Consider the following 20,486-nt stretch of genomic DNA (forward strand, 5'->3'; position numbering starts at 1 on the left):
GGGTTGGGTGCGACTAAACGTTGGCTATTCAAGTTTTAGACCCCTTAGAGGAAATCTAATGAGGTTACAACCCGAAAAAAAGGTCTCTTCGGTCTGTTCACCACTCTAAAACATCGTCAAAAAACATTTCTTAGTTAACTTTGGAAAAAAAAATAAAAAATAGACGTAACCCCTTAGGAAGATTCCCCCATGATAACCAATCGAAATGGAAATTTACTGCGGAAATTTTCGGCTTTGTCACCACCCTACGACGTGGTCCAGTTTTGGCAGGAGCCAGTTTACCGATGCAAAATTAATTTTGCCAAGTCATGAGAATTTTCCAGAAAAACAGAAGATCGTGCAATCGTTTCATCAACTCCCGTCAGCATGACCGCGCATTCCTGGTTCCAGATTTTCTGACGAAACTTCCGGTAAAACCTCCATATATGGCAATGGGCCCCTGTACCGCGAAGTTTGTTTACATCTTGCACGAGTTGAGTTTGTGTAAAAGAAGGCTGAATCTTCAAGAAAGCACGTCACTCTATATTCGAGAGCTTTGACAACGGGGTTGAAAGCATCAAAATGTCCTTTTTCCCAAGAATTCGTATGCTTTTGCCGGCGGTGCATCGCATTCGGTAAGTTATGGCCCAGTTCTAATTGCTAACACAGCGCGCTTACATGTAGCAAAGAAGAAGCAAATTATTTTCCCGGGAAAACAACGAATAAACTAAACATATGGCGAATGCTGTTGGCAAATGCACTACCAGTTTTATCTGCACATGATCTATGCCGGGGCTTAACTTGTTTATAGGCAGCCTTTCATCGATACACAAAATCAGTCTGTCAAATTTTAGAGTTATAAATTTAATATTTGGAAAGATACTGGAAAATAGCTGAAAGTTAAATTTATTTACTTCCATTACATGCCAATACCTAGGAATGCTTCATACCTTTGGCCAAATTATGATCGTTACTTTCCATCCTTATGGGAATCATGGCATACACCTTGGTATACAAAGCCACGAGTTGGAACAAGCTACACTTACATAGAGTTTGTTGAGACGGGGAGGGGAAGGCCAAAAAAGAAGAGCTGCACGGATGAAAAAGAACCAGCAACAAAATCAGAGCAAAAGACTCAGGAGGATCTCAAGGAAGATCATGACACCTTCAAAGTAAGCTAATAATAACTAGTCATAATAACTCCCGGGGGGGGGGGGCACTTGGGTATTTTTTGGGTGGGTATGTGCCGCCCGAGACTCCAAATTGGCACCCCGTTCTAAAAAAAATTTCCCCTAAAATTGATACCCCGTTCTAGAATTCGCCCTAAAACTCATACCCCGTTCTAGAAATGGGCCAATTTTTTACACTCCGTTCTAGGGTGCGAAGAATACAACAGTTTGCTTGTTAACGCATTGAACCGTATTTTTAAAAGCAATCTGTCCTTGAATAATTTCAAATGGTTGCTAACAAAACTGGAGCTTTCGTGCGTTCGAAATATTATACCACGTTCTAGAAAATGCCTCTGAAATGGATACCCCGTTCTAAATCAGGAGCTTCAAAATCACGACCCCGTTGGGCGGCACATACCCGTATAGGTAATGTATGGGAGTACCCCCCCCCCCGGGTAATAACTGCAAATTAGGGGAGTTCATTCCACAGACAGGGGTGATAAGGCAAGGGTAGAAACCTGGGCAACAAATACACCATATTCCAAAATGGCAACAATTTTATTATTATTTTATAGTTATGTTAATTGGCCCTCAATGCCTCGATTGCATCTTGAGAGTTCAAAAGATTTTCTAGCTGGAATTGAGGCATTGGGGGCTAATTAACGTAAATAATAATATAAAAGAATAATAAAGTATTCACCCTTTTGGAATAAGGTGTATGAGAGCAGTGATGACAGCTTAAGAGATGCTGTCTGCTTAATCAACAGGTTTGCTATAAAATACAGGATTGGTAATAATGACAACAATGGGATGATGATGACTGCCATAATGAAATGGATGCGACTCCAATGACGATTTCATAATATTCTTATATTATTTTTTTGTCATCAAACAAATAGGTGTCCTTTGATGTGTCAAAGTTCAAGCCAGAGGAAATTACCATCCGCTCGGAAAATGGTGAGTTAGTGGTGGAAGGCAAGCAAGAGGTGAAGAGTGATGATGGTTACTCCACGCGCCATTTTGTCCGTTCATACTCACTGCCCAGGAATATTGACAGAGACTCCTTCAAGTCTCGTTTGTCAAAAGAAGGTATTCTCAGTATTGAGGCCAAAAAGCTGGAGAAGCCTGAGGAAAAGGATTTCATCAAGATTGAGACTGAAAATTGAAGCTTACTGAGACTACTACAGCTGTGATCCAAACCTTTTCCAAGAAAACAACATTGTTATGTTTCGGTGCATTTAAGATAAAGTTAATCTGATAAGAATATGTTGATATTGATTGTTTACTGGTATAAGTTTATTGTGTGTTTTCAGCATTATTGAGTATGTTTAGGATAGAAATAAAGCAACCTATTTGTTAAACAGGTTGTAGGACAAGTTTTAATGTCTCTTGCTGTCTTCAGCTTTCAAAGTAGTCTTTTAAATATACTGTATTTTATCGACTATAAGCTGAGACCATTAGAAACTTTTAACTCTTAAACTTAAGACGATCGTCTTCAAACATAAACACAAAACATTCAGCTATAAGCCGAGACCCACTTCTTAAAACGTATAAGACTCATAAAAAATTTTAATAACATTTAGCTTTTAAAATCTGCTAAAATGAAATGAAAGAACTAGTTAATTACCCAATTCAAAATAGGCTATACTCATGTAAAAATCGCTCGGCTTATAGCTGATAAAAATATGGTACTTTTTTTTTTCGAAAAATTATCCCTGACAAAGAGTTTTTGGTTTGAGCACCCAGACCCCAGCTAATAATTTGATAATAATTTAGATACTTTGTGAACTGTGTAAAGTGAGATGTTATAGAATACAACATTTATTGGTGAAAAATGTCAAAGGAGGTGCAGCAAATTGTTCATATCTTAGTCTGCAAGTTTAATAAAAAGCATTACAGTTACCTAGGATGGTATCGTGGTGCCATGAATAACTTTCGAAACAGATGTCAGGCACTCAGGGTAGTATGTCGAAGATTATTTTGGGTTAGTGGTTCCGTTGGCTTTCTCACAACATTGCAGAGCAAGTACACATTACTCTCTGAACTGACATTCCTTTATTATTGCACCGCAATCTGTGAGACTTACATGCAGGAAGGACCTCAACAATGCACAATAAATAAAAGCAAACAAATAAATTTTCTTTTATGTTAGTTCCTGATAAGGTTCTTTCATTGTTTTTGTTATGTCATTGTTAAGTCAAATCAAGGTTTTCTTCTCTTCCATATGGACGCATGGGCTACAGTCCACTGGTTTTTACGTGCTGTTTCCCTTATGAAAAATGACATGGGTTTATCTTCTATCAGCTCAAAGTCTGGTCCAAGGCACCTTTTAAGGGTATCTAGTCCAGTCACATTTTTCCCTTCAGCATCTTTGAAGCCCCCAAGCCAAAGATTCTGCACAAAGTTAACAAAAAAAATGCTTAAATTTATAAAATTATAAAAGATTGGAAAGTTTTATCAGCTTTACCATTTGCATTTTAGTGGTCTTTATGAAAATATTTTCAGGGGGTGTAAAGTTGGGAATTAGGACAGGGGATGGGTTTTTTTTCACGAGGCTGCTTTTGGAAAATTGGAGCAGAGAGGAGGGGTTGCATGCAAAAAATCTGGGTCTGTGGCAGAGGTATTGATATTTTATGGAGCCACTCATTATCCTCCATCTATCTATGTAATCAAATTTTCATTTTCATATAAAAGTTTCTAATTCCATTTCAGTCACATACATGTAGCCTCACTTTTACAATGCAACTGGGAAAACCGTGAACACTTGAAACATTTCAGGATTGTTTATTGTGTTACGACCAATCACAGTAAAGATCAGGACATGTGAACAAGCCACAGAACCACAAACTAATTAACATTCTTGCTTGCAGTTTAGTTTTCTCAGGCCTTATTGGCTTTTTTCTTGCACCACAATAACATTCCAGAAATATTTCCGGTGTTCACGGTTTTCCCAGTTTGACTGTAAAATAAAGAAAAGAATATTAACTTAATTGTAACCCAGTTATGTAATGACCACAGAATTGGTAAAAATTGCTTTCATTTTTTCAATCAAAATGAAGTTTTTTGTTCAGGTTTTTTTCAACTTACTTTTGGAGTAAACTCTTCCATCCAAGAATTGGGTGATGTAATGACCAAAGTACCACCAGGAGCTACAAGAGATGGCAACCTCTCAAGAAACTGATATGGATTAGGAAGACGGCAGACTAAGTTTGCAGCAAGAACACAGCCAAATTGTCCTAAGTCAGTTGGCAAGTTACAAGCATCTCCTTGATAGAAGGAAACACGACTTCTGTCCTAAAATGGTTAACAAATTTGATAAAAAGGGTTAAAAAGTGTCAAGTTGGTATTTAAGGAGTCACTGTATGCGATTAAAGAAACAGTGCCCCATAGCAATGATCAAAATAATTATTAGCCATGCAAGCTGTTGATTGGTAAAAATGCAGCATAAAAAACCACATGTACCAAACCACAGTTGATGAGTAGATCATCTTTATAATTATCTCCTCCAAGAAAATACATTCAAACCCCGCTTTATGAACACCCAATAAATACAGATATCTCAATATTATGAACAGTTTTCTTTATTCCTGGGGGAAGAAAGCCCCTTCATTTTCTCCAAATTTAACCCAGTTAACATGGACATTTTCTATGGCCCACTCAGTGTCTGTATTGATGATGTTTGACTGTATGGAGAAATATGCCCCTAGAGTTGTCAAATATCCATCTCCAATGAATATCCTCTCTGACTTATGGCCAGGAGTGGGGAAGGTGGGCAGGAGCTCCATAAATTTTAAGGCTGTGCCACTATGTGCCACTGGGAACCTTTACGTACCCACTCCCAGCCTACACTGGTAGAAAACCACACCCTTCACTGTGGCACAGCCTTCCCTTAGAGAAAGAAAAAAAAAAGCTCTTTTTCAAAGCAAACTGCGAATTATCACATGATTTTATAGTCCCTTGACGTGGCTATATCATATTGTATGTGCACATATAACAGACAAAAATAATAATACATTATTTCAATTTATTTATAAAAAGGAACAGCCAAAAATGTTTTGTGTGAATTCTATGGGATTGTTCTTGTAAATAATTATAGGAGATAATTTTCAGGGTCAACTTGAGAAAAAAATAGCGAGATGTTCTCTTTTGCACACACATGACCTAAAATCTGATAGATAATTCCACTATTCTAAAACATCTCTGAGTGGATTTGAGTAAGGAAGAAAACCACAGTTTGCAGATTGATTTCACCAGTCTTCAGTGAAGGTGCCATTTTTATATTATATTTTATATCATTAACTCTTTCTTTTCTAAAAGCCATATAACTTTTGGATAATTAATTATTAACTATTCACTATTATTATCTTTCAATTTAAGGTGACGAATCTATAAATTTCATAATTTCTGGAACCGTGGATTGAAGAAATAATTGACTGTAAAGAAGATCATCACATCCACTGTTAACGATGTCACTTAACCGCAATGATCTTCTTTACATTTACTATTATTACTATTTTTTTTATTTTTATAATTTAAAGCCTTATATACATCTCTACTTACAATATCCGGGTCAACTGCTGCTACATGTTGGGAGACAAGACTTCCTTCAGTTTGCACAGTGTAGGGTAACTTTCCATAAGTTTTAAGCTTATTAGCGGCATTTATGAATCCATGGGAAAAATCAATACCTATAACTTGATTAAATTTCTTGGCAAGTTCAAATGTTGACCGGCCAACAGCACAGCCAATATCCAGAGCTATGCTTGGTACACCATCCTGTTGAAAGTTTAAAAGGCAAGAAAGTCTGTTGCCACAAGCATACCATTCAACACACGTAAGGGAAATTATCCAGATTTTGGAATCCATGACTTTTTGCTTGCAGAATCAGGAAATTTTCGGGGAAATTTTTATTAGTGGAACCAAGAATCCTGAGATTTGGAATCTGGAATTCAGTTCAAGGAATCCGGAATCCCACTGACGAGTGGTATCTGGAATTCAGTACTTGGAATCCGGAATCCATGGCGTGTAATCCAGAATCCAAGACTGTCAAGATTTTGAATTCCCTTACATGTAGTATTTATGAGACCATACGAATATCGTGAATTGCAAAATTCTGGCATAAGATTTTTTTTTGTCTGTCGCTCTGTAGCCTTTTAGTAGCTTCAATATTTATACAAAAGAAATCCTGAGAATAGAATAATTCTCTCTTTTTGCAAGAAAGTTTTTATAAGCTTATTACATAAGGTTTGATTACATGACAGTTTAACATTATGAATAAAAACGTATCATTGTTATTATATAAGATCAAAGACTCACCTCAGTATGTTTTATACATTCCAACGCACATCGCGAGGGAAACTCAAGCGAATCTTTCGGTCCAAATCCATAGGGTAGCAGCTCATCTTCTGTGCCATAATGAAAGATAAGGTACTCTCCGATCAACTTTTCTGTCTCGTACACATTTTCACTGGCTTCATGTCTTTTAGAAAGGTAACGATATGCTATAACCGTCAACGCCGATGCAGTTATAGCACCTGCAGAAGCAATCAAAAGATGTTTCTCCATGATTGAAACAGGTTGCAGTTCACTAAACGCCGATAGATCGGGAGGGGCACGTGCAAACTAGCGACTGCAGTATGATGCGTTCTGCGGACTACGCCGACCGGAAGTAAAGCATGAAGAATCGAAAAGTACCTTTAAAATTTTTATAGCGCAGTAAGGTCGGAGATTGATACAAATGTCGAGAGGAGAAAACGAAACGAAAATAAAAATTTAAAAACCAAATAAACCAAAATAAAGCAAGGAAAAAAATTAAAGTGGAGATACGGGGAGTCGAACCCCGGGCCTCTCGCATGCGAAGCGAGCGCTCTACCACTGAGCTACATCCCCGAACGCACCCTTCAATAGAAGAATTTGTCATTATATTGTTTAGGGCAGGCTAATGGGGACTGGGGCCTAATCAGATTACATTTGACAGAAGAACTGGGCCGGGTTGTTCAAAAGCCAGGGTTAGAGAACACCGCGGCAAAACGTCTACGCATGCGCCAGGTTGAGCATTTCCGGTCTCTTTTTTCAGTCACACTTTCCAGTCAAAGTCTCCCGCGCGCTTCATTCTGTGTGCAGCTTGTGGTTCAGTTGTTCTGCTTTATGCTGCTCGTGTTTTTGACTATTTTGTAGTTATTGAAATTGCTTTTATGGATAACCAGGCACAGATCACTGAAACAATTAGTCGATTAGATTCAGAAAAGGTAAGATGATAATAACTCAGTGTGTAATTTTGGCTAGAGCGTCAGGTAAACTGATTTTCATTCACGAAAATAAAGTTTTTGACTGTTATTTTTCACTTAACCTGGCTGAAACTAAGACATAAAATTAAAACGTTATCATTGCAAGCTTGTGTATTGTAGTTCTAATTTTCAGTTCTTCACTTTCTCAGTCTACATGTGTTAAAGCCGATTCAAACTTTATTTGGAAAACGACAACACACAATCGCTTTGTAGTTTTGTTTACCGGTGGGTTTTACCGTGTTTTAAAACGAAACTCTTCTACTGAGTTGATTGCCATGAAACATAAGCTTAATTATACTGTTGAGCCGGTTGGCAGCAAGTTGACAACTCTATTTATTTATTTTTCCATTCTCAGAATCAGAGAGCGAAAGCTGGTTCAGTGGCTTTTAGAAGTCGAACTTTTCATGCCATGTATTTAGCAGCTAGAAGTTTTGTGTTTGCATGAGATGCAGCCGAGCCGCACAGTATGAAATTATTGGAGTCTTCAACCAAAGAACAACCATGTAAAAGAATTAAATAGGCATTTTCTTGAATGAAAGTCATTTATAGGCATGTTTAGTTTCCCGGTGACTGCAGTCATCAAAGTCAAAGTTGTTATTAAATCCCGCCCATCTTTTGTTTTGAGTTCTTGTTTTCTCTGATAATAAAACAAATTATTGAACGGACTAAAATTTTATTTCCTGGTTTTAGTGTTTTTTATGATAATGATGACGTCTTTATTTTGGTTTCTTTCATAAGTATTGTTATTCTTTTCTTAGTTGTCGCCTTCTACAAAATTAACTTATGCCAAACCAGTAGCATGCAAGAAAGCCAGTAAAAACAAATTTGTCTTGTTGAGCGCTCGCGACCTGCAAACTTCAAACATCATTTTCACCGTTGGTGCAAACAGATAACCATGTGGTGCAAAAGTTTGAGAATAGAAAAATATATAAGCTTTCGAATGAAGTGATTTTTTTGGCCCCCTTTTTTGTCTGTTTCGCCCTTTTTGCTTTTAAACTTGGCGCGACGGCAAAGTTATGCTTACGCTATTGGTTTATATACTAGACCGGAAATAAAAAGCTGACCGGATGTTAAATTTTGTGGTCATGCGCATTGCGTTTTGCCGCGGTGTTGGGTTAGAGGAGTTAGTGCGAAATTTGAATTCAGATACGAAAGCTTACAAAGAAATTTTTATCTCCACGTTGGTGTTTGGAAACTCTAAAAGAGACTGAGAACATTTTCCTAGAAAATACTTTCGCACAACAACAACAAAAACCTGGATTAAAATTTAACCTCGGATTAGCGCTAATAGGCCTTCAAACAACTATAATCATTGGTTTCATGACAGGATAGAAGAGCTCTGGATCTCAGGTCGAGGATGATTGCCGAGCAGCACCCGACCGAAAGGCACTTTTTCCATTTTCGCGCAACATGCACTGGTTTAACATATTTTTAACCTAGACTGACTCGCAAGTTTCTTTGTATTCTGGGCTAAGAAACAACGAAATACAAAATAAATTTAGGTCAAAAACAAAAATTAACCTGAAATCAAACTTGACCTGTAACATATACATCCACAACCCAGTAAACTTTGAATTCTTAACTTTTGATAATACCCCTATTGGCTTGAAGTCATCGAAACGTTAAGTTTCTTTTTTCTTTTTTAATTTTGTTCTAAAATAAAAAATGAAAATAATAATAAAAAAATCCTAACTACAAACTTCAATTAAAAATACACATCTATGATTATAGACGTCACTGAAGGCAGTCTAAGGCTACCAGGGTTTAAATAAACAAGAGGTAGAATTTAAATAATTATGCAAGTTTCCTTATGGTTTTCTACGATAAATCATAATTATTCAAAAACAAATGAGCCACTAAAAATATTTAATAGCGCCAATGGCATAAGGGCAGCCCAGGGAATACGAAAGCGCCATAGCTTTCTGTTCCTCCTGGAAGTGTCTTCTCGGGACCCGGATTTGACCGTAATGTAGTGGGGGATTCGGGAAAAAAGCTAAATTTCTCGATAGAATACGGGATTTGAACGCTACTCGGTAAGCGGGACTTGCTAAAACCTTAGCACTGAGAAAGAGAACGGCATTCGGGATGGAGATGACAAAAGTTCGGGATGCGGGATTATCGTGAAAAAATAGCGGGAATAGGGGATCAGGATTCCACCCTTTCCAAACCCAGTACTCAGTCTGACTAACCCCTCCTTTGTAGTCAATGTCATTTTAATCCGGCAAAGGTGGCTATAGATTGAGAGAAGGGAGGGCAAAGGGGGATTATGAAACGAAATTTTGATCGGTCATACACCAATAGAGCGGTTTTCATTTGAGTGTCGAAAAGTAATTGGTTTTGCACTTTCTACACGATGCGATTGGCTTAAAAGATTCGCGCCACCTTTTCATCCAATCAGAAGTAAAACCAAAGCCAATTGTGACGCGCTCGCATGCATTTTCCCGCGCTTTGCGTCAGCCACATGTAATTACTTCGAGTTTTGATTGGTTCAATGTATTGTCTGTGTCCTATGTGATTGGCCAGAGTAATTACTTTGGTTTTGGTTTTACGACACTCAAACGAAAACCACTCTAATCAAACATAAAACTCAAATACTGGTGGTTAAATAACAGGGATCATAAGCAACAACCCGGATGGCGACGGCTAGGAAAACGTCACTTAAAAAGTGAAGTCGCGCTGCTTCAAACTTTATCGCGCTTATTCCATTTCGTTCAGTTCGTCAAATCTTGGCAATTTTTTCTGGAGTTGACAGTATCGAAGTTCAGGAAAAGAAAAAAGAAAGTCGTCTTGTGTTCATGTCCTCCATAAAACGTGAAATTTTGCATTTTCACGTTTTAGTCATGCAGTGACGGCAAAGAAATGTACAAAAAAGCGTGATGCACGTGCAGATTTCTAAACTTATGGTGATGTTACACGGAACGATTCGCGACGACGATTTTTAGCGCAACACAGCGTTGCAATGCTGGACCAATGTTGTAACCATTCGAAACAATGTCGCAACAATGTTGCAACGCTGTGTTGCGCTAAAAATCGTCGTTGCGAATCGTCCCGTGAAACATCACCTTTACAGTCAAACTCCGTTGATACGGACACCAAGGGCCCGTATTAAGCGGGCTGAATCTGGAGAAAATGTAAGGACGACTTTCTTTGCTCAGGGACAAGGCAAATTGTCCGTAATAGTGGTGTCCCTGCCTCGTACCTGGTGCCCCTTGTCCCTGTCTCTCTCTTGCGCGCAAAGGAAGGCGGGAAGGAGACATCGGGCTTCGCCTGCCGTCTGTACCGTTCCCATGGTCCCTTGCGGCTCATCACCAGTCGCTCGCCTCTACCTTGCGAGAAACGAAGCGCCTGAGGAGGAAGCTAGTGGTGTCCGTAAAGCAGGGTTTGATTGTATTGCTTTTTTTGCCATTCTCGTTGGCGTCGCCATCGTCGTTGCCTAAGCTCCCTGATATCTAAGAGAGGAATTATGCTAATCTTAGATAGAGGCCTCATGTTTTAAAAAAGCATAGTATCACGTTACTTTGCTTTTGCCAACTTCATTTTCCACATGGAAGTCTAGGATGGTTTACGGATTATCTTTGCTACGCGAATTGTACGAGTAAAGTAATTCTACATACTATGAATAAATTTTCAGTCAAACTAAGCTTAACTTACATCGTCAATACCATGGTTATAATTACGACAATCATATACCGAAGTTGGGGTATCTGTGCTCTTACCCCTAGGCCGCGCCACCTTCGAAATAGCCTGGGTGGAAGGCGCAAAAAAGGGAGGGGAAGGGGGGGGGGGGGGGAAATTCTAAAAGGGAAATGGGAAAAGGAGTGCTTTTCCCGCTCCTCTCTTTTTCCCTTTCTCCCTACCTTTTTCAATGCCTGCATTGCGGGTAACCTCATTAAGCTGCATCCTAAACTAGATTAATGGATAGAGACCTATACTGTTTTTATTGAAGTCCAATAGTTTGCTTTTCAACCAATTTCCTGAACAAACCATCCGGATTGCCCATCAAATGAGCATAAGAACCAGCTTCGGCAATTTGTCCATCGTTTAAAACCACAATATTGTCAGCATTTTTGATGGTCGAGAGCCGATGAGCAATAGTGATGACCGTTCGACCCTTCATCAGTCTTTCAAGAGCTTCCTGAACAAGGTGCTCACTTTCGGCATCCAAAGCACTACAACAAAATGAACATTGACTCAGCCTCGTTTAAAACTGAGCACATCACGCGCCGCACCTAACTAATGAATTACGTACGAAAGAGAAGCGCTGTTTGAATCAGCTTTGTTTGGCAGATTTTCCGTGGTGCGGATTGACTGAACAATTAAGTTCGGTAGCAAGGAACATCGCATTATCTGACCCTGAAGAGGCGGATATTCAAGAAGGGCTGTTCAAAAACGTAAAACTACGTATCTAATGCATGAATTTCAAATATCTTTTCCCATATCTCTGACTTACAATTTATTTCTTTGCTTTGACGTAAGTACGCCATTTGAGTCACTTGCCACCCAAAAGTTGAACGTGAAGGCTGCGACATTTGCACCGGGCCAAAATAAGCCTCTTGTCAGTTATAAACTCGAGAACATCGCAGTGAGGGCGCAGTTGCTGCTAGGCCCTGGCCCTGGCCGTTCAAAATCATACCGCCTTTAACTGCCTAAATCACTAGCTATAAGTTAGGTAAATCAGCTGTAACAAATCTACTTCTTAATAGCATGACCCAATTACCTTGTTGCTTCATCAAGGAGAAGGATGGATGGATTCTAAGGGGAAAAGAGATTGAGTTTAAAACATAAACATTTGCTAAACAAAATATGCTGTTCTAAATAATTACAGAAAGACAGTTTTTAGTGAACTTGTTTGATTACGCTCTGATATATCCAGGTACTCCACCCTCCCCTCCCTCCTTATGTTTTCTCGCCTTGTCTTTGCCCTGTACTCGAGAGCCTGCAAGTAACCTACATAAATTTCTTAATAGTGATGAACATCAATTTTTATACCTAACAATATTAATAAATTATCAAGAGAAGAGTTATGAGAATTGATCTTTACACAAATTCTCTCATCTAATTCTGTAAGCAAATGTACTGAGACCACTCTGGAGAATCTGTATGTCTATCAGGGTTTGAAAGATTACTGACATATGACCAGTAAATAAGAACAGCTTCACTAACCTTCAGAATTGCTCTTGCAATTGCAATTCGCTGTCTTTGACCTCCTGCAGGGAATAAAACACAAGCAAAAGTAGATTTAAATTCGTTACTTTAATTTCAAAGCAAGATTAATTATAGGACATAACGCGCAATTCTACCGTTTGCCAGTTTGAATGGAAAACCTTAACCTATGGTGTACGCTCTTTAGGCATTCGTTTACATACAACTGTAGTACTATTTATTTAGTATGTCATTGTGGTTTTCATTTTTGTTTGAATCCTATGGTCTGACCAATCACATAAAAACTCTTTCTTTAGAAGTACTTTTACATGACATTAGTTGTTGCTTTCCACCCCTGCCCCCTCCCCAACAACCAAAAATACCAGTCACCATAAGCATATTTTTAGAGAGTCCCCCTGACTCACCCCTCCCATTTTGCACAGTGTGTAAAGCTTGCCCTACCCTACCCCCATCACAATATTAACACCACCTCACTTCTTACTAAAAAAAACAAAACGTTGGGTTAGTGGAGGGGCATGACTGATTGATTTAATCACTTTGAGGTGAATTCAACCCTATTCTATGAATATAACCTGATAGCATTTGTCCTCTTTCTCCCACAACAGTGTCAAATCCTTTAGGGAAGCTCTTGATAAAGCTATAAGCATTGGCTTGTACAGCAGCGTCCTCAATATCATCCTGGCTGACTTGTTGACCTGTGGCTGCACCATATGCAATGTTATCCGCAACGGAAGATGAGAACAGAATTGGTTCCTTGAAGGAAAAGAAAAATTTTAAAACATTTTGATAAGTTTTCTCCTTGAAACGGTCTGAAAAGTAAACGTATGAAAAATTTTTTTGTCCACTTTGGAAACCAAAGGAGAATAGACCATGTCCGAGTTCCAGTAACTCTCACTTTCAAAACTTTCAAGTGCAAAACCTTCCTTGTGAAAATGGGTTTCATTTGCATTAGAGTAAAAAATAATTTTCATATCGATTGCTCTATTTTCTCATCAGGGACCGTTGAGTGCGCGTAAGAATGTAAAGAAGCGGGGGATTTACTAACCGCTAGCTCAAGGGGGTAGGGGTTGAGGAAGAAGAAAATAGATATTTAGATAGTTTTTTTTCTCTCGTTCTGCGCTTGTTTTTGCCTGCTCACATCGCCTGCGCGCTCGCTGATTGTCAAATTGAAGGAGAAAACAATGTCTGTGTACAGCACTTAGCCTCCTCTGAAACTGAGGCAAATTGGAAATAGCCTATTCATTCACCTGATGAACTGTTCCCACAGCACCTCTCAGCCAATCAGGTGAGAGAGTTTTTACATCATGCCCTCCAACGATCACCTGACCCTGATCCGGGTCATACAGGCGAAGAAGTAATGATCCCAGTGTACTCTTCCCAGACCCACTCGGTCCAACCACTGCTGTGACCGATCCTGCAGGAACCTCCAAGTTGAGTCCATGGAAGATTGGCATGTCAGACCGAGATGGGTAAGAAAAATGGACGTTGTTAAACAGGATCCCCTTGTTTAAGTCATGAATGTCTGGTCGTAAGCCTCCTAAACACATGATAGGAATGCTGTTAGGCCACGTCAAATGTTAAACTTCACATGAAACGAATTTAATGCTAATGAGAAAGAACAATACAGCATCAGGTTCACCAGACTGTAAAGTTTGCTGCTCAAACTTGGCTTTGGTAACCTGCGTCACAGACGTAATTTAAGCCCGGTTAGTAACCAGAGATTAGTTTCATCTATGGTGCAGGCTAGGGCCTTGGTTATTAATCCAAGAGTACTCAGGACCACAAAACAATATTAAATTTTATTTGACAGGACTAATCCCCTAATAGATGAAGGAATAAAAATATAAATAAGGGGAAACATACAGGACTGTGCTGCTTAAAAGAATGGTGATTTTTAGCCTACGTACAGTTGCCCTCTTCTCTCTAGGCAGGGGCAGCTGTACACAGGCTTGTAGGTGATTTTAGTACATTTGATCTTGAAGACAATAAGCTGAAACGTCTAAGGTGTTATTCTTTAATACTAAGAAAGGATTATAGGTACATATCCCATCTTGTGCAAAAAAGTGAAGGATGTATAAAACAGAGAGAGAAGACAAAGGCTATAATTTTTTAGTTTAAAATAGTGAGCTTTTCCTGTTGAAAATGCTTCAAAACAGACTGATGTTCAGTAGGCAACTAAACTTGTTTGTTGTGAACTTGTGATTTATCATATATTTTACAACTAATTCTTTGGCTTAAATTTTCATTGTTTTCAAGTTTCAATGTAATTGGTCCAACTAGACAAAAAATAATAGATGAAGCTGCAGTGACACAGGCCCTTTAAAACAGGCAGAAGGTCAGAAGTTAGTTCACCTGACAGAGGAATGGTGGGAGTCCTGTCAATTAACTGCCACAGTCTACCACTTGCGCCAATCCCTTTCATGAGTTCTGAGGAAAAGGAGCTGAGGCCTGCAGGAAAGGGCAGATTATATACAGCGATATTAGTGAGGTGTTACGTCATATACTAACAGAACTTATTTACATCATTTTAGAAAAAATTTCACAGGAGTGAATAGGCTAAATACAATGGAACCCCAAATGACGAACATCTTTACAACATAAATTATTCCTAAGTATAACAAAGATATTCTTTGTTCCAGAAATAGTACAATATATAACAAATTATGCCAATCCTTTAGGCCTTGGTTGTAGAGGTTCCACTGAATGTAAAAGTTAAAACATTTAAACAAGGAAAAAAAAAAGCAGATAGACAGATATTATTATGAGCAAAATACTGCTGGAGAGGTCTCTTTGAGTGATCACATCTCAAACGTTTACCACGAACTGAACTGAATCACTGTTGGATTAATATGTAGCATACAATATTCCCATTTCCTCCCTTTTACATTTACTCTTTATCCTGAATACACAAAAGAGGAAATAATTGTAGTTTCACTGTATCATGCCCTTTTCCATTTATCTCATAATTATCATCACTAATATCAACTACTCTACTCAAAAGAAAACGGAGAAAAAAAAATACAAAATGCAATATTAAAGAGGATATCCTCTATGTCTGAAAGCCAAAATAAAAAGAATCTAGGAGTCCAAGTCTAGTTCAAAACATTTAATGTCCTAGACTAATAGGAAACTCTTCAAAAGTTTTGTAATAATTATTTACCTCCAAAGGATATACCAACAAACCCGGCATAGAGTAGAAAAGATGTGAGATCACCAACAGTGATTTGTGCATCTGTCATCATCATTCCGCCGCTGTACAACACTGCCAGCATTATAACATTACCAGACAGTCCTGTCTAAAATCAAACAAAATGTCACACTTTTTCATCCACACCGAGCTATGTTTTTTGGGGGTAGTACCATATCAATTTTACATCAACCCTCTTTTCTCATGGGGGAGGGGGCGACTATCCTGTATAATCAGGATGGGCATGTTAATCAGAAAATTAGAAATCAATTAAACCCCCTTAGGGGACCAAATTGGGGATGGCCATGGCTGCTTGAACATCCTTTGATCCCCAGGACCATACTAACACTCCAGTGACAATAATTGGTTTTTATTGTATGGATATTTCCTTATGCACAACCCTAGGCAGGAGAAGAAGGGATGGACTGGCTAATCCTAAATAACCAACTTACAAATCCAAAGAATATTGCTCTTGCAACAGCCTCCTTCTTAGCAAGATTAAAAACATCAAGCACACTGTCTGCATACCTAAATCAAAAAAGTAATTAATGACATCAAATATAACATGCTTCTCTCCTCATTCTTTTCAATATTTTTGCCATGTATTTGTATTAGTAATAACAAAAAGGACTAACTTTAAATGAGATCACGCCAGTGACGTGGCACAAAGAAACTACAAGTTGTTCTTCACATTAATTAAATTGTGACAAAAAACTAATTACATCTTGATCTCTTTCAATTCTTGTCCAAATGCCCTTACAGTTCGTATGTTGCTGATTCTCTCCTCTGCAACCTACAAATTAACATAAGCATAAAATATTTTCAACAAACAATGAATTAATATTTATTTTATTTATTATTTGAAATACATCAGTTGGCTTTTCCAAATTTTGTACATGTTTGTGTTGTGGTTCAGTCGTTAAATATAATAGAAATCAAGGGCAAAATTGAACCACACCAAGATATTAGATTAATAAATTGCTGACCAAACAGGAGACTCTTTACCCCAACAACATACTGAATTACCAATTGCTTTGTTCTTCAATCAACATACAGCAACAAAAAAGCAGTGCAGTATTGTACAAGACCTTTGAATAACCAGAAGTTCAGAACTATCAAAGGGGATACACTGTGCATTGGAAAATCTGAACTTCAATTTACTCCACGAGCCACTTCCAAATTGTTGCTGTTGCCAGGGGTCAAATATACAATCATCTCATGTTGCCTGTCTTCCTGCGTTGGGGTCATATTACTATTAAAAATTAATTATTATTAATTATTGTTATTATAATTCATTATTATTTTTCTGTATGATACTTGTTATTAATGTATAAAATGCAATTTAGTGCAAACTAGTACTTGTGTTGACTGTGCCAAAGAGTCCTGTGTTTTCTTGGTGATACTGCGAAGGTAGCGACCGTACATGACAATGGCTATTGCAACAGGAGGTACAATTCCAAGAACAATGCTAGCCAGCTTGGGGCAGACATAAAACTAAAAGTTGAAAAAAATATGCTCCCTTAATTCACCACTTTAGAAACGAGATGGGAGACTGGTCCAAATTAAGGTTTACAAAGACTTCTCGGACTGCTACTGGGGATGGGGAAAAACAATGGCCAACAGCTGACCAGCGTGTCCACAATAACAATCCCAAAAACAATTGTGGGACACATTTTGGCTCTATTCCCTTTCTCGTTTCTAAAGCGGCGAATAAATTAACTCTTGTTATGTTACTATTAGGGACATGAAAATACTGCTGAAAAATAGACTTTGCATCCTTTCAAACTTTTTTTGTACCAAGTCCTTGTTACTTAAAGGGGAATTTAGGTTGGAGCTGAAGAGCAGGGACAATGCCTGATTTCACACAGAGATGATAGAATTTATTGCATTGCCATTCATGTTCTCAAGTTTAATTAAAATTTAAAATTTGGTCTTTTCCATCATTTGTTGAGCTGGGATAGCAAAGAAATTTACAAAAAAGTGTGATGCACATGCAGAGTTGTTATTTTGCTCTTTAAACCTGTTGATTTTTTGATGATCCCATTGCTGTCCCCATCATAGTTTTAGTAAGGACCCTAGTCCCATATACTTCTTTATGACTGCTGCCCTTCAGTTGATGCAAAATGACAAAAAAATCATGGCTTTGACCAAAGATTTACTGAACTCACCATCATGGATACTCCTGCCAGAGACTGCGCAACAGCTCTCAGTCCATCTGATACATTGTCTGTGACAGCCTTTCCCACCAAGATGGTGTCGGCTGACAAACGATTGATCAGCTCTCCTGTCCTTGTTTGATCAAAAAAGGCTGTTTCTTGTCTAAGTATGGAACTGAACAGTCTTTCACGCAGTCTCTTGATGATTTTTTGGCCTGGAGAAGTTTACAGAATTTTACATAAGGCAACCAACTATTTTATAGTCGACGTTGCAGCTGTTTTTAGGGTCACACGGCTGAAAAGGAGACTACAAACTATACTGACAAGGGTCAAAAGACTGACAGAGAAAAGACTAAATGAGTTTCTTACCAGAAATTTGGATAAGGTACACTCTTCCAAAGTTAGCTGTTCCTCCCAAAAGGAAAACTCCACACAAGATTTTACAGACATATGTCAGTGTATCGACCATTTGTGCAGGATTTTGACTTGATGTATAAATGATGTCAATGATCTTTCCCATGCAAAATGGTACAGACATGGTAACAGCTGAGGAGATGAACAAAAGACCAATGGCTCCTAGCAAAAAAAAAAAAAGATGATCAATGGCATCAGTGATGGACCTTCTCAATCAAACTTCCCCCCACCTTTGTTCATAAACTCTGAGTAAGCAACCCTTTGAATCCCAAGAATGATCAAAATCAATCTTCTCCTAAAATACAAATACATAATCATTAGATAAAGGTAGGAGAATTTATCAAATTATCTAAATTAATTCCTCAAGAAATGTTTGGTTGGAGATCAATCAGGAGAATTTGTATGCCAGTATTGGGTTACCCATTATTGTTCCCATTGACCTACCCCAGATGGACAGGTTGGAAGAGGTCTCTAGATGTGACAATGCATTTTATTTGTTTATATATATTTTTTTGTTCATTCATACTATAATAATTCATAGTTCCTATTCATGTATTGCATTATTATCCAAACTAGCACTTAAAAATGAAAGTACAAACAAGGTAAGAGATCAACTTTCTTAATCTACTATACTTATTACGGAGATAGGGAGTTCAGAGTCAATTGCTTATTTGATCGCCTATCAGCTGTCAAATGAGAGAGTGACACGCAAGCTCTCGCTGGTTGACTGCTCTTAATTATAAAACTAACTTTAAAGAGATTTAATTTACCAGCAAGATTCTTATACTCCGGTTTGGCAAGTGATAATATCCGAAAGAGATCGTCACTTTTTAGTTGTTTCTTTGCAGGGTTTACGTTCTCCTCTTGCTTCTCCTCTTTTCCATTGTTAGTAAGACTTCCACTAGTGCTGGAACGTGAACGCACGGGAGAAGTTCTAGAAGGCAGATAAAGACCAAATATTCGCTGCCTTTGCCAACCGATAAATGTTCGATTCTTGGGAGCTACGTAATGAGAATTTCTTCTTAGGAAACACCATCTGTACGGACTATTTTGTGTCCCAATAAACCGGTTAATGCAAGGAACTGCCTGATCCGGTCCAACGAATTTGTTTACAGCGTGTCTTCGAAAGCAACCAATTGCACAACTATACATGATATTTCACTAGACGGAGGAATGGAAGTTGAGAACTCTGCAAGAAAATTGAACGTCTGCTAGCAACTCCCGAAAACGAAGAATATTCCATCACCACATGTCCTGGGTTGATAAATATCAGTATTTTGCCCATAAACGTAAACTTATAAACTTCGCGGAAAACATCAACTTGATCGTACATACCGTACTGATCGCTGGGAAAAGAACCCGCTGAATACAGTGTTTACAGTCACTGCTAGACTTATCTAGTTCCCAGATCTCCTCCTAATACGATCGTAGTACAAAAGAAAAAAACGGGCAAATTACGGCTAAAAAAAGAAAGAACTTAAGAAATGCAAAAAATGTAAGGGTCATGTAAAGAACTTACTCTTTCGTGGCAGAGGACCTCTGTTTGGAGCGTACATTCCTTTTATGAATTCATAATCAACTTTGACTTTTTGGCTTTGCCATTTGACGGGGCTGGCTTGGTTATCAAGACTAAGAAATGTCAAGAGAGAATGAGCTATCATTTCTTGGAAATGTACAATACAACATTAACGACAAAAGTCGGGGCATGAGCTTTTTTTTTTCTAATTCAATACTATAAAGGAAATAAAGGGAGATGTAAAGAATCAACCATAAGAGGACACAGAAAAAATCTGAGCCCCAGATGGGATTCGAACCCACGACCCTCCGTGTTCTAGATCGGATACTCTAACCTCTGAGGTACTGAGGACTCGTTGGCGAGCAAGTGTCATTTTTGTGGGTTGGACTTGCGAACCCGTCTCGCAGTCACACAGTCCTTAAGGCTTAACTGTATCACACAGTCACATTAATAGCAAGAAATGTCTCACCCATGAAGGACCCTTGCTCGCCAACGAGTCCTCAGTAGCTCAGAGGTTAGAGCATCCGATCTAGAACACGGAGGGTCGTGGGTTCGAATCCCATCTGGGGCTCAGATTTTTTCTGTGTCCTCTTATGGTTGATTCTTTACATCTCC

General features: G+C 38.4%; 3 protein-coding genes, 1 long non-coding RNA gene and 1 other non-coding gene across 5 annotated transcripts; 2 read left to right on the top strand and 3 right to left on the bottom strand.

Annotated features, from left to right (window-relative positions):
- Positions 1–470: 470 nt before the first annotated feature.
- On the top strand, positions 471–2,467 carry LOC140942709 (uncharacterized). Its single transcript, XM_073391677.1, has 3 exons — positions 471–614; positions 917–1,151; positions 2,048–2,467. Exons 1-3 carry the CDS (start codon positions 562–564, stop codon positions 2,312–2,314), a joined length of 555 nt encoding a protein of 184 aa, XP_073247778.1. The 5' UTR covers positions 471–561; the 3' UTR covers positions 2,315–2,467.
- Positions 2,468–2,842: 375 nt separating this feature from the next.
- On the bottom strand, positions 2,843–6,772 carry LOC140942706 (uncharacterized). Its single transcript, XM_073391675.1, has 4 exons — positions 6,465–6,772; positions 5,709–5,924; positions 4,236–4,442; positions 2,843–3,542 (listed from the first exon to the last, which is right to left on the bottom strand). Exons 1-4 carry the CDS (start codon positions 6,711–6,713, stop codon positions 3,351–3,353), a joined length of 864 nt encoding a protein of 287 aa, XP_073247776.1. The 5' UTR covers positions 6,714–6,772; the 3' UTR covers positions 2,843–3,350.
- Positions 6,773–6,965: 193 nt separating this feature from the next.
- Trnaa-cgc (transfer RNA alanine (anticodon CGC)) lies at positions 6,966–7,037 on the bottom strand. Its single transcript has one exon. It is a non-coding gene; the product is annotated as a tRNA-Ala (tRNA).
- Positions 7,038–7,176: 139 nt separating this feature from the next.
- Positions 7,177–8,109, top strand: LOC140942711 (uncharacterized). The gene is made up of 2 exons (XR_012166564.1): positions 7,177–7,396; positions 7,791–8,109. It is a non-coding gene; the product is annotated as an uncharacterized lncRNA (long non-coding RNA).
- Positions 8,110–11,253: 3,144 nt separating this feature from the next.
- Positions 11,254–19,698, bottom strand: LOC140942704 (ATP-binding cassette sub-family B member 10, mitochondrial-like). The gene is made up of 13 exons (XM_073391669.1): positions 19,126–19,698; positions 18,311–18,517; positions 17,954–18,156; positions 17,145–17,279; positions 16,508–16,578; positions 16,238–16,313; positions 15,759–15,894; positions 14,951–15,046; positions 13,846–14,135; positions 13,171–13,351; positions 12,599–12,642; positions 12,153–12,187; positions 11,254–11,604 (listed from the first exon to the last, which is right to left on the bottom strand). Exons 1-13 carry the CDS (start codon positions 19,505–19,507, stop codon positions 11,373–11,375), a joined length of 2,088 nt encoding a protein of 695 aa, XP_073247770.1. The 5' UTR covers positions 19,508–19,698; the 3' UTR covers positions 11,254–11,372.
- Between the last annotated feature and the right edge of the window lie 788 nt (positions 19,699–20,486).

Source organism: Porites lutea, chromosome 7, assembly GCF_958299795.1.
Source record: "Porites lutea chromosome 7, jaPorLute2.1, whole genome shotgun sequence".
Lineage (NCBI taxonomy): Eukaryota > Metazoa > Cnidaria > Anthozoa > Scleractinia > Poritidae > Porites > Porites lutea.

Bases quoted from the DNA above. Each gene is read 5' to 3' on its own strand.
- LOC140942709 (XM_073391677.1), top strand. From the start codon at position 562: ATGTCCTTTTTCCCAAGAATTCGTATGCTTTTGCCGGCGGTGCATCGC. The intron at 615-916 runs GTAAGTTATGGC...GCCAATACCTAG, and splicing joins CCGGCGGTGCATCGCATTCG to GAATGCTTCATACCTTTGGC. The intron at 1,152-2,047 runs GTAAGCTAATAA...TCAAACAAATAG, and splicing joins AAGATCATGACACCTTCAAA to GTGTCCTTTGATGTGTCAAA.
- LOC140942706 (XM_073391675.1), bottom strand. From the start codon at position 6,713: ATGGAGAAACATCTTTTGATTGCTTCTGCAGGTGCTATAACTGCATCG. The intron at 5,925-6,464 runs GTGAGTCTTTGA...AACTTTCAACAG, and splicing joins AATGTATAAAACATACTGAG to GATGGTGTACCAAGCATAGC. The intron at 4,443-5,708 runs GTAAGTAGAGAT...TAACCATTTTAG, and splicing joins CAGCAGTTGACCCGGATATT to GACAGAAGTCGTGTTTCCTT.
- LOC140942704 (XM_073391669.1), bottom strand. From the start codon at position 19,507: ATGTATAGTTGTGCAATTGGTTGCTTTCGAAGACACGCTGTAAACAAA. The intron at 16,579-17,144 runs GTACTAGTTTGC...GTTAATTTGTAG, and splicing joins CTTTGGCACAGTCAACACAA to GTTGCAGAGGAGAGAATCAG. The intron at 12,643-13,170 runs GTTATATTCATA...TATTCCCTGCAG, and splicing joins AAGAGGACAAATGCTATCAG to GAGGTCAAAGACAGCGAATT.